At 32.7% G+C, this 11,352-nt stretch overlaps 4 protein-coding genes across 4 annotated transcripts; 1 reads left to right on the top strand and 3 right to left on the bottom strand.

The window, feature by feature from the left end:
* Positions 1-193: 193 nt before the first annotated feature.
* LOC9302472 (protein LHCP TRANSLOCATION DEFECT) lies at positions 194-1,161 on the bottom strand. The gene is made up of 2 exons (XM_002864661.2): positions 819-1,161; positions 194-594 (listed from the first exon to the last, which is right to left on the bottom strand). The coding sequence occupies exons 1-2, from the start codon at positions 1,092-1,094 to the stop codon at positions 337-339; spliced, it is 534 nt and encodes a 177-aa protein (XP_002864707.1). The 5' UTR covers positions 1,095-1,161; the 3' UTR covers positions 194-336.
* A 3,444-nt stretch (positions 1,162-4,605) lies between these two features.
* LOC9300783 (NAD-dependent protein deacetylase HST1) lies at positions 4,606-5,849 on the top strand. Its single transcript, XM_002866351.2, has 5 exons — positions 4,606-4,907; positions 4,980-5,050; positions 5,130-5,218; positions 5,286-5,340; positions 5,443-5,849. Exons 1-5 carry the CDS (start codon positions 4,779-4,781, stop codon positions 5,711-5,713), a joined length of 615 nt encoding a protein of 204 aa, XP_002866397.1. The 5' UTR covers positions 4,606-4,778; the 3' UTR covers positions 5,714-5,849.
* Positions 5,725-6,876, bottom strand: LOC9300782 (basic leucine zipper 43). The gene is given in 3 exon segments (XM_021021568.1): positions 5,725-5,898; positions 5,901-5,921; positions 5,982-6,876. Coding segments are annotated over 3 exon segments (639 nt in total). The 5' UTR covers positions 6,538-6,876; the 3' UTR covers positions 5,725-5,836.
* A 972-nt stretch (positions 6,877-7,848) lies between these two features.
* On the bottom strand, positions 7,849-9,480 carry LOC9302471. The gene has a single exon (XM_002864659.2). It carries the CDS (start codon positions 9,374-9,376, stop codon positions 8,135-8,137), a length of 1,242 nt encoding a protein of 413 aa, XP_002864705.1. The 5' UTR covers positions 9,377-9,480; the 3' UTR covers positions 7,849-8,134.
* Between the last annotated feature and the right edge of the window lie 1,872 nt (positions 9,481-11,352).

Genomic DNA, 11,352 nt, shown 5'->3' with positions numbered 1-11,352 from the left:
CACCAGAAGATTCAAAAAAAGTAGAAGATGAATCTACAAATCCCGTGAGGCCGACAAAAATTAACAGAGACACAGTAAAACCAAGATGCAGAGCAACCAAGGTAGCGTTTCTACCCGTGAAAAGACCTTCATCTGCAATAATGCCTAACACCATAGAAGAACCCTTAAGGAAGAAACAAGAAACTGGCGAGAAAGACGAAAAGGAAAAAGATGGATTTTATAATCTACTCATCCGCGGAACACAGAAAGACAGTTTGTTTTAGCAAACAAAACATTTCAAAACTCATGAACATAACTTGTGTGGTTCCTGTGTATTAATACCAATGCACAAGTTCTTCAAGCCTTTTGAGCGTTGTAGCCAAGGATCAAATCACGGATCTCTTCACTGTTGGCTCTGTCAATAGCGGTTCTTCCATCAGCATCCTTGACTGAGTAATCAGCACCAGCTTTGAGCAGCTCCTCGATCTTAGGTCTGTCACCTTCTGTAGCGGCTAACATCAACAAGATATCGACTGGGTGAATGTTTAGGCTAAGAAGAGCTTCCATCTTTGAATAGGTACCTTCTACCGCAAGCATACCCATGTAGTTGAAATACTGCAAAAAAACATCACGAATACATTTATATTTATGTATACATATCAGTTATATTCAATTTAGCTCTCTTTAATGCTTCTTCTCATATAAAAATGAGCGTATCTTCAGCCAAAGATTGCAATTCAAGCACTAAAGTGAAGAACTTGACGATTTGATCCATCAGAATCCACCCTTATTGTTCAAAATATAAATCAATTTTATTCTTAGTCCAGAAGAAGAAAAACCTGTTCAACATCGTCTCTGTCGAAATCATCGCGAGACTGACTGCCATAGATTCCGGCATTTTCAGCATCGACGCCGTTCTTGCCGAACTTGAACCAGCAAGTGGTTCTTGAACCATTGGAGGGTCCGAGTCTGGCAGGTCGGATCTGAAGCTTTAAGTTTCGGGTTCCGAGAAATCGAGAGGAGAGCAGCGTTGGGGAAGAACAAGAAGTGGTGGAGAAGAGTGAGGTGGCCAAAGAAGGTGCGCAGGATAATGAGATTGAAGAAGAAGAAGCCATGGCTGGTCTCTTAATGCTTCCAACTAAAGCAAACAGATTCAGTGGTTTTATTATCCGCTCATTTTCTCCCTTTTATCTTAAAAAGAATCTTTTTATTCTATTGATTAATTTCCACCGTTAGATTTCAGATACTGTTTTTTTTTTTTTTTTTTTTTTTGGTGACAAAGACCAAGAAATCTATTTTTCTTAATCGGGTCTATAACTCGAAATGGTGACTCTTTTTTTAACTTGAATATCTGAACATACGTTTTAGTTTGAAATACTAAAGTTAAAAATGTTGTTTGAATTGTATATAGTTCCATGAATCATTCCAACATCTATACTATTAATTGGGAAGCATTTTGTTAACTACAACATTGTGAGGGTAGTTTAAGACTAACTAAATGAATTTTTATATGGGTAATTTAGTAAATAAACAACTACTACAACTAAATAAATATATTTGATTCGGATCCTTCATTAATTTTTTGCAAAAACAAATAACGAGATTAAATGATCCAATATATTCCGAGATTTGCTTCGTCAATATTTTTGGTATGGTTTGTCTACAAAAACAAAAAAGGAAACAACATTAAATATTAAATAATAACTGAATATTCAGCATCAATATATTTATTTCGAATATAAATCGAAATATTTTGTATTTTTCAATTTGTTAGAGATAAAACAAAAAAAAATCAACATAAATCGAATGTCATTAATTGAAAAATACAAAATATTTTAACAATAAAATCTAAACTAAATTATTAGCAACTAAACTAAATTAATAATAGAAATAATATGTTTTAAAATAAAATTAAATATTTGCGGGTTGGTAAATACTAAAATTATAAATATTTATCAACGATATTATCAATTTTGCAACGAGAAATAGTTATCAACGATGTTACCAATCTATAAAAGTTTATGATATTAATAGTGTAGATTTATACTAATAATTGGGAAGCATTGGATAAAATATAACCTTATAAATGGTAAATAATTACAAAGAATGCCATTGATATTTTTAAATTTGAAGAAGGAAGATTAATAAACCGAAACGGGTAATTGTGTATATTTAATTCAAAAATGCATATATGTAAGCTAAATTATTTTTGTAAGATATTATTAGATATTTTCGAAAATGGCAATCTAATCTAATAACAAATTATCATTTTGTTTAGATTTTTAAAAATTTCCTTAACAATACTATGCTAATTAATTCTGATTGGTACACATGGAAAAAAGATTTTTCAATTTTGATTTTCCAAATATGAAAAATCATTTATTATATTTGTCGTATATAATCTAAACGAAATACTTCCATCCTTTAAAATACAGCTTATTCAAAAACTAATTTTTTGGATTCTAAATTTGTAAACATCTAGAAAATATTTCAAAGATAAATTAAAATATTTAACATTTAATTAGAGTTTAAATGATATAAAATTTTAGAATATATATTTTTTTAAATGGGTAGTTTTCATTATTTTAAATATATATAACTAACCTAAATTTGAAATATATTTTTAAAACGTACTATAATAGTTACTATATCTCCTAATAAATTATTCAATTTCAAATCAAATAAATTATTTTATTTTGTATCAAATTGTTACAAGATTTTGGAATACACATTCTTCTAGAATTGATTATTTTCTTTTTCAAATTGTATCACTAATGTGATGAAAGATATTGCGCAAGCACACTGTTACAAGAGAGAACTTAAAATACATCAGTCGACAAATAGAGAATTGTTATTTTAAATAATCTGTTTGACAGACCAAATTCGAGAATCTTATAATAAATGTTGTTTTGTTTCCAGTTTCCACATAGTTTTAATCATGTAATTTTTACTATGTTCATTCTAATTTTAGAGTAATATCATAAAGAAGTTGATATACGAACAAACTATATATTAAAAAAAGAAAAGATATACGAACAAACTTTTTTCAATTGAAACCCCATTTTTGCCTACAACGTAACAAATACTATATATTATCTTAAGAAAAAAAAAATTAGCTTGCTATTTTGTTTTAGATTTGTTTCTTTGTTAAAAGGAGAAATATTTTTCTTCTCCAATAAATTAAATTGGTAGCATCATCTACGATTCGTGGATTTTACTAGCTAAAGCATCACCGGTGTGAGGAGGAAGGATATCACAAAATGATAGCATTTTGCTATGCAATATCCACTTCGTATCTACATAGTGTGCAGTCACAACTATATATCGGTTAAGTCTTAGGTTTAAGTCTGCAGATTTAAGTCAAATGAGATGTTAATAATTAAGAGCCATAAATCCACATTCAAGAGCCATAAATCCACATTCAAGAGTAACTTTGCTAATTAGAGTAAAAGAAGACACAGGAACTTGCAAAAGAATTGTTACCAAAAAAAAAAAACTTAGAAAAGAAGACACAGATATCTGTTTGAATATTTGCAGAGAGAAACCAAACATATCACATGATTAAAGAATATCTATACTAACGTTCATGATACTAATCCATCTCATATCTATACTAACGTTCATGATACTAATCTCATTTCTATACTAACGACGTTCAATATTTTACACAGATATCTTCTTCCTTCATATCTATACTAATCTCTAAAGTAAGCCAATTTTGCTCACAAACCCATAAAACCCAAAAACCAAGCTCAAAGAGCAACGATTTGATGCAGAACATGAAGAACCAAGTTCAAAATGTAAGAAATGACTAAAATTTCACAAGTAGACTCTCTTACAAGCAGCCACAAAGCAAAGGAACAGAAACAGCAAAGAGAGATTCATCTTCAAATTGTTATGGGTTAATCCTAAAATTGAGCTCCTTAGTGACAGAGAATGTAAATAAAGCAAAACCCAAAAACAGTAGAATCGAAGAAAGCATAATCACATGATAATCTCAACAAATTTCACCGGAGATTTTCCTAATCGGAGAATAAAGTAGATCCTACCTAGCCGGGAGTGTAAGATGGTGGTCACCGTCGAATCTGAAAAGAGAGGTCGTTGGAATTGGTTTTGGGGCTTTGAAGGAGAAATTCTCTAAGCGACGATGGTGAAATTGGAGGCTGAGAGAGAGAGAGCGAGAGCGAGATCGATTGTGAGAAAGTGAGAAATTAGGTTTTGTTTCGGTTTATTAAATCGGTTTAGACATTTGTTTCGGTTATATTTGGTTTATACATCTGAATTAAATTATTTAATTTTTATTGGTTTGGTTATGAGTAAACCACTAATCCATTATAATCTTAACCATTTCAATCCAATTCATTAAACTCACTAATCCATTTAATCCATTAATCCATTAAGATCCAAATTTCCAATTCATTAGATCCATGGATTGGATTGGTTTGGATTGATCCATTAATTTCAATCCATTTTGACACCCCTAACACACATCAAATATCGTACTAAATTGATCAAATTCCGAAAGTAAAAAAGAAACCGATTATGCGGACATTTTTTTGACACGAAATTACTTAATTATGCGGGAAATTATCTGATTTTTAATATTTAAATTAATAAATTTCAAATTACAAAAATGAATTTAATATAGAAGTATATAAAAGACAAAAACCTAGTCTTCATAAATTGATTCTAATATAAAAAGTTGACAAAAAAAAAAACCAAGATAGTACAATGACAATCATAGTCAATAGATTGAGTTTTCAAAAAAAAATTCAAAAAAAAAAAAAAACTGAAGACGTATGACGAGCGAGAGTGCTACATCTCCGGCGATTCGGCCTCCGCAGGTGGAGCAGCCACCGCCGCAGGAGATTCCAGTCATCTCTGAACATATTTCCGCCGCTCCTCCCTCTCCGGCGGCACAAATTACGGTATTCTCTCCGCTCTCTGTGCTCTCTCACAGAGTAATTTACACGATCTATAAAACTCCGACTGTATTGCAGATGATGGATATTGTGAATAGCAACAGAATTTTAACAGATCAACTGGTTGTTGAAGAACCATCCTTTTACAAGTAATTTTGCTTCCTTTTCTTTGTGGTGCAATTGAAGAACCTAAAATTGAATGTTCACAAATACCAATTTCATTCTTAGGTATCTGGATAGCGATGAGTATGCTGAGAAGTATCGAAGATATGAAGCTGACTTTAGGAAGTATCTCATGGATAAGCACTTCTCTCAAGGTTATTAGTCTCATTCTTGTTCTTGTGGTTAAGATTTCATAAAAAATTTGATCTTTTTTTGTTTCAGTGGATGAATATGAGGAGACAACAACAATTGATGGTGAAACCATTTGTTCAAGCGTGTAAGTAATCAGATTGGTGTATAAAACAGAGGTTTTTGTCATAAGTTTTCGTATTTTTGGATGATAATACTGTTTATCTTGGGTTTTGGATATTTCTTTCAGGTGGCCTTGTGCACGTTGGTATGCAGACCCGGATGCTTCGTTTCTAGACCCGCCACAATGCATCGAAGAAGAAGAAGAAGATGAAGTAGAAGAAATGGAAGAAGTAGAAGAGGTTGAAGAAGAAGTTGAAGAAGTAGGAGATGTAGAAGAAGAACAAGAAGAGGTCATTGATTCAGCTTCTGCAGAGATACCCAATGGTGAAATCTCCAATGGAGGTACTGTCTTAGAGGATACTTGTGATGTTGGCAAGAAACCAGATATGCCCATTTAGTTTTTTTGTTCTGTTTTTGGTGTTAACAATGTTTGTTGAACCTTTTGCTTAAGTTGATTTGCTTCTTTAGACCAATCATGTGAAACAAGTAGATATTAAACAATAATAGCTACTGCATTGTTGTTATCCATTATCTACATACAAATTCAAGTAATTGCTAGTGTAATAGTCACTAGTCACATATATGCATCTATCATAGTACTACAGACTTTTTTAGTAAACACACCAAGAACTAGAAGAGTGGATCATGAAACTTTATTTTACTTACCAAAGGAACTGTTGGTGGGACGGTTTGAAGTTTCTCCTCTTAGATAATTCACATTGCGGTCATTGATGTTGCTCTCTGCATTTCTCATGGGTAATAACACATCTGCCATGAGCAAGTGAAAGGAAGAGACTTTCTCTTTCAGCTGTGAGTTCTCGTGCAGGATTTGGTGGTTGCTTTCCAACAAGTTGATGACTTTCTCATGCAAGTGATGATTCAACATCATGAGCTGTTCAACTTGTTGTTGCAGCTCTTCGATCTGCTTCTTTTTGCGCATACGTGACCTTCTTGCAGATTCCCGGTTAGAGACCATTCTTCTTGCCCTCCTTTCTTCTGGAGCTAGACCTTCATTATGGAAAATGTTTTCTGCATTTGGGTCTAAGTGAGACTGATTGTTGTTGCGGGTCGATATGGAATTCAACTGGACATTGAAGTCAGTGTTTGGTAGGAATGCCGAGCTGAAATGATCGTCCTGTAGTGGGACTCCATCAAGAATATCGAAACAATGAGAGCGATGGACACTAGACGACTCCATGTAGGGTTTTAGATGTCTAATCATCAAACTGAATTCTCTGTGATGCAGAAATCAGAAACGTCAAAAGTGAGAGATCGAGAGGATAGGGAGAGTGATAGAACTAGAGCGAGTGAGAATGAGGAAGATAGAGAATGAGAGAAGAGACAAAAGATTTGTGTAGGTTCATACTTAAGGTTGATGGATGCTTTATAATGACAAACAAATTTACTTGCATGAGGACAAATGTATTTACATTTTTTGCCTACCAATTAAAACTTTCCACAAACTAAACTATCTAGTGATACTTTTTGACAAAATCTCATTTATTTACATCTTTGTCAAGGTTAGTCTATTGTTTCTCACGATAACCTCCTTTTCAAGTCCTTTTATTTTCTTTGTTTTGCAAATTTTATATATGATGAGCCGTTTGGTCACATTTAACTTGATCGATTAACAAAAACAATCCATAAAAATTTTGTTTTAATCATTTAAAATTCTTAAAAGGGAGATGAATGTATTAGATATATACAACTTAATTATTCTTTCTTTTGTTTTTTCTTTTCAATTATGTGCGAATCCGACGTAAGCTAATTCGTGTGTAATACAATAATGTTTGTCATCAGAAGGACTTCTTCGTGAAATAGGTCGGTGGATGCTAACTTGCACGTTTTTAGCTATTTTCACTCGCAATTTTACTGTTCCAAGTCTATTCGTCAATTTAGAAAATCCTAGGAATTATATAATTTCTTTAAAAGTAGATAAAAAAGAAAATGTGAAACGATTCAAGATGATGTTCCATTAGCGTAAATTAGTACCATTAGCGTAAGTTAATCAAACTGTTGTACCTACTTGTACAAAGACAATGCTAATTGTATAAAGTTGTTATCTTAATTCCTTTTTGGTAATTGGATCTTAATCATATAAGAAGAAAATAATGCCGATAGGCGATAGCAAATACAACCTACCGCAATAAAGTAAAAAAAAAAACTCATTAATGCGTTGTTTCCAAACTGAGATTAAGGAATAATCTTGAATTTCAAGGCCAATGAAAGGCTTAAAGCAGAAACCAAACACAATTAAGAGAGATAATGATGCTTAACAGCTTTGAAAGTGCTAACAAAAATGGTGATTAACGTTACGGAGAGGCAATGTCTTGTTTCCAGAAACGGACAATAAGTCTCTTTTCTGCAAAGTTTCGTCTGAACCAACCTGAACCCATTGAGGCAAAAGAATCTCTGGGTGATTAAATGACACAACACAGAATATTCTTTACGAAGATTATTACTGAAACTAAATGTCGTCAATATCATCAAAATGTGCTAGTTTAAAAATGATTTTATGCCGTATAGCTTAGTATTTTTTCAAGTGTTAGTCTCCAATAATTATCCCAATAAAAGTTTGGTTTGTAATACAAGTTGAACATAAGAATATTATGAAAAAGGTAACAAATTTTCAATTTAAGAGGGGCAAACAAAACAAAATTTTGTTCATACAACAAAATGTAAATATTTTTTACTGGCTCTAACTCTAATAAGACCCGCAAGTCAAGTTATATCCTATTAATTACACAAGTAAGTCATCATCTTCTTCATCTTGTAAACCCTAACTTCCAGGGTCTTGAAAACCGGCCATGCTTAAGTCTTCAATCCGAAGGCAACTCGAAACGACAAACAGGACACGTATTCCTAATCCCGAGCCATGGAACAATACATTCACTATGGTACTTATGTCTACAAGGCAACTCTGCAACCTCCTTTCCTACATTCATCTCTTCTTTGCAAACCGCACAACACACCGCGTCATCATCATTCTCCATAACATCTTCATTGGTCAGAGGAGACACTTTTAGATTCTTTATGAATGATTTGGATGCTGGAGGCTTACCAATACCAGATGAGATCTCAGCTTCAAACAACATCTCATACTCTGTTGTATGAAGATAATCTTCATAATCTTCTTCTTCATGATCAATATCACCAATGTATAACTCCAAGTTGCTTTCTGAATCATCTAGATTAAACTCGAGAGTACGAGAATTCAACAAAACTTCCCACCCTAAACTACTACTCCCCCTTCTCTCACTTATCGCCAAATCTTCTAAAGAGATCGTGGCTGAGACAGAGACTGATACCGAATTGTTATCATCTAAAACGCTTGAAACCTCCCTCTCATCATCACCATCAACTTCTTCCCATTCGAATTCCTCGTTGTTTATTCCTAAATCTTCCAATTGAAGTGAATCCCAACAAAGAGGAATTGTCACACTAACATCTTCTTCTTCATCATCCTCCTCATTCACATACTCATCTTCTTCATTCAAATCAATTCCCCAAATCTCACTCTCATCCTTCTCTTGATCATCTTCATCATCAGAATCAAAACCCGATTCCACAGTAACTATAACATCGCGTGACTCAATCCCTAATAACCTCATCCCATCAACGAAATCGTGTTCATTAAGGTTAACAACAAGATCACTATCAACGAAACCAGATTCTAACTCCAATCCAAAATCAAGTTCCACATTATCCCCACGCATCTCGTAATTTTCGAAATCGTCGATTCCGTCATCATCAAGCGGACATACCTGAGATTGTTCAACGCGTTGGTGGAACAAATCCATGACAAAGCTACGCCGATCGAGTAGATCAAGACCGTCGGCTGCCGTGAATACTAAATCGGAAACCGAAACGTCGCCGGGAGAAAAATCGGATTCAGAGACGTAGAGATCGCCGTCGTCTGATTGGACCCAGTGAGGAAGCGGATAGAGGATCTGAGAAAACGATTGATCTCTCAGGTGATCATGTAGCCGCCGTTGGTGGTGGTAATGGTTGAAAACGGCGTCGTTAGCATCGTGGATCTGAAGGCAAGACAGCTCCGCCATATTTTCCGGCCTTGGATCGGATCTCTCTCTCTCTCTCTCTCTCGCTCGCTCGCTTTTGGAGAAGAAACTTAAAACTATTTTTTTTAATTGAATTTAAAATTTGCGTCAAAGACTTTCTTTGACTATATTTAATGGACGAAGTACAAAAATGCCACTGAGACACGATATAATGGGCCGAACCTATATGGGCTTCTTGGAAATGATTCGAGTGAAGTAAAGGACCGTGGTAAATTGGTAAATATTGGGGAGTAGTAGTGCAGGTAATTTTTTTTTTACTTTTTAAACCTTCGCAAGCTGCAAAATTTTCAATACATTATGAATATATACCACATAAATTCTATTATAGACCAAATGTTGAGAATTGGATACAACCAATTCTGAATAAATGCGTATGGCTATGTGGTTTTTGATAAGATAGGGTGATCGGCCCAAGCATCCGGATAGCCGATAGGGTTTTTGATAAGATAGTGGACCAGTCCACTATGTAGCATTTCGGTGCATTTCTACTGGGGCCGACCGGATAGCCGATAGGATTTATCAAAAAAAAAAAAATAGGGTAATCGCGGATAAAATAACATTGTTATTTTTAATAATTTGATGGTAAATTTATAACTTATAAAGATATATTTTAGAGAGCATATAGAAAAACATCACGTGAAGATGTCTTGGAAAGTAAAACCCAATTTTGAAGTTTACATCTTTTTATATAAATTAAAATCTCATTCTTCACATCCACATGAGGTTTTTTAGTATCCCGAAAACGACTGCGTTAAAATCAAGAGCCTCTGGTCGGTTTTCTACATTTGTTGGCCGGTGCTGGTTTAATTTCTTTTTCCGGTCTTTTAACTCATACCGAAATTGCAAATATTGCTATTGCATAACAGAACAAAGTTGTGTAATTTCCAATTCCCATCATTCGTTTCACGATCCAACCTATTTCTAATAATAATCCTTTTAAGCATCTTCTGTTAACATTTGGTTTGTAGGATTAATATTCTAAACCAAAAAATTCTCTAATGTCTTCGGTTTGGTGCAAAAACCAATCCTGTCTGCCTGCAAATTGAAAACTACGTCGACACTCGACACTTTGACTAATCACGTTGTAAAACCACTTTCTTTAAAAAATAATATTATATTTTTTAAAAAAATATAGCCACGCGGTGTACCGCGGGTTAAATTCTAGTCTATATATACATTTTTGGATGACTTTTAGCAAATAAATCCTGGAGTTGGAATGTATTTACAGATGAATGCCATTAGCATTAATTATTTAAATTTGAAAAATATTAATTAAAGATATTACCAACACGATTTCGAGAATCATAAATTCATATCTTCCTTAATTTTCTGAGTCATTAATGTGATAATCTTTAGGAAATATTTCTCTCTAAAAAAAAATCCACATTAATGAAGGCATTAAAATCGACACTAACAATTAAATTATTTAGATATTCAATTATTTTAAGATTCTTATATCTTATTTGATATTTTTTTTTAATATCTCATTCTTTAATTACTGCGTTTAGAATTTATTGGTTGTTACATATTTTTTGGTGAAATTTATTGGTTGTTACTTAATAAGTAATTATGGTGCGTTTATTTTAGTTAATATCTAATTTAAAGGATTTGTTTTCTTTTATTATTAATAAACGAATAACATGTATAGAAATAAAAGATTTTTCTTGCGACTCCATAATAAAAATATTAAACTCTTATTTTCTACATTTCTTACACATAATATCCTCTTATTCAATAACAAAAAATATATATTGCATATTTTTAAAAATATTTATAATATTTAAATTATATAAAAAGTTTGTAATATTAATATTATTTCAACTCTATACAAATTTAATATATATATATGTATATATATCTTATGGGAACCATTTAAAAGAAATTTTTAAATTGACTTGAATTATATAGCTTTTAAATAAAAGTATTATTTAAAAAGGAAAAAATTAAATGATGTTTAA

This window comes from Arabidopsis lyrata (assembly GCF_000004255.2).
Source record: "Arabidopsis lyrata subsp. lyrata unplaced genomic scaffold ARALYscaffold_8, whole genome shotgun sequence".
Lineage (NCBI taxonomy): Eukaryota > Viridiplantae > Streptophyta > Magnoliopsida > Brassicales > Brassicaceae > Arabidopsis > Arabidopsis lyrata.
The sequence above is the reverse complement of the archived record's forward strand: the minus strand, read 5'-3'. Positions and strand labels throughout refer to the sequence as shown.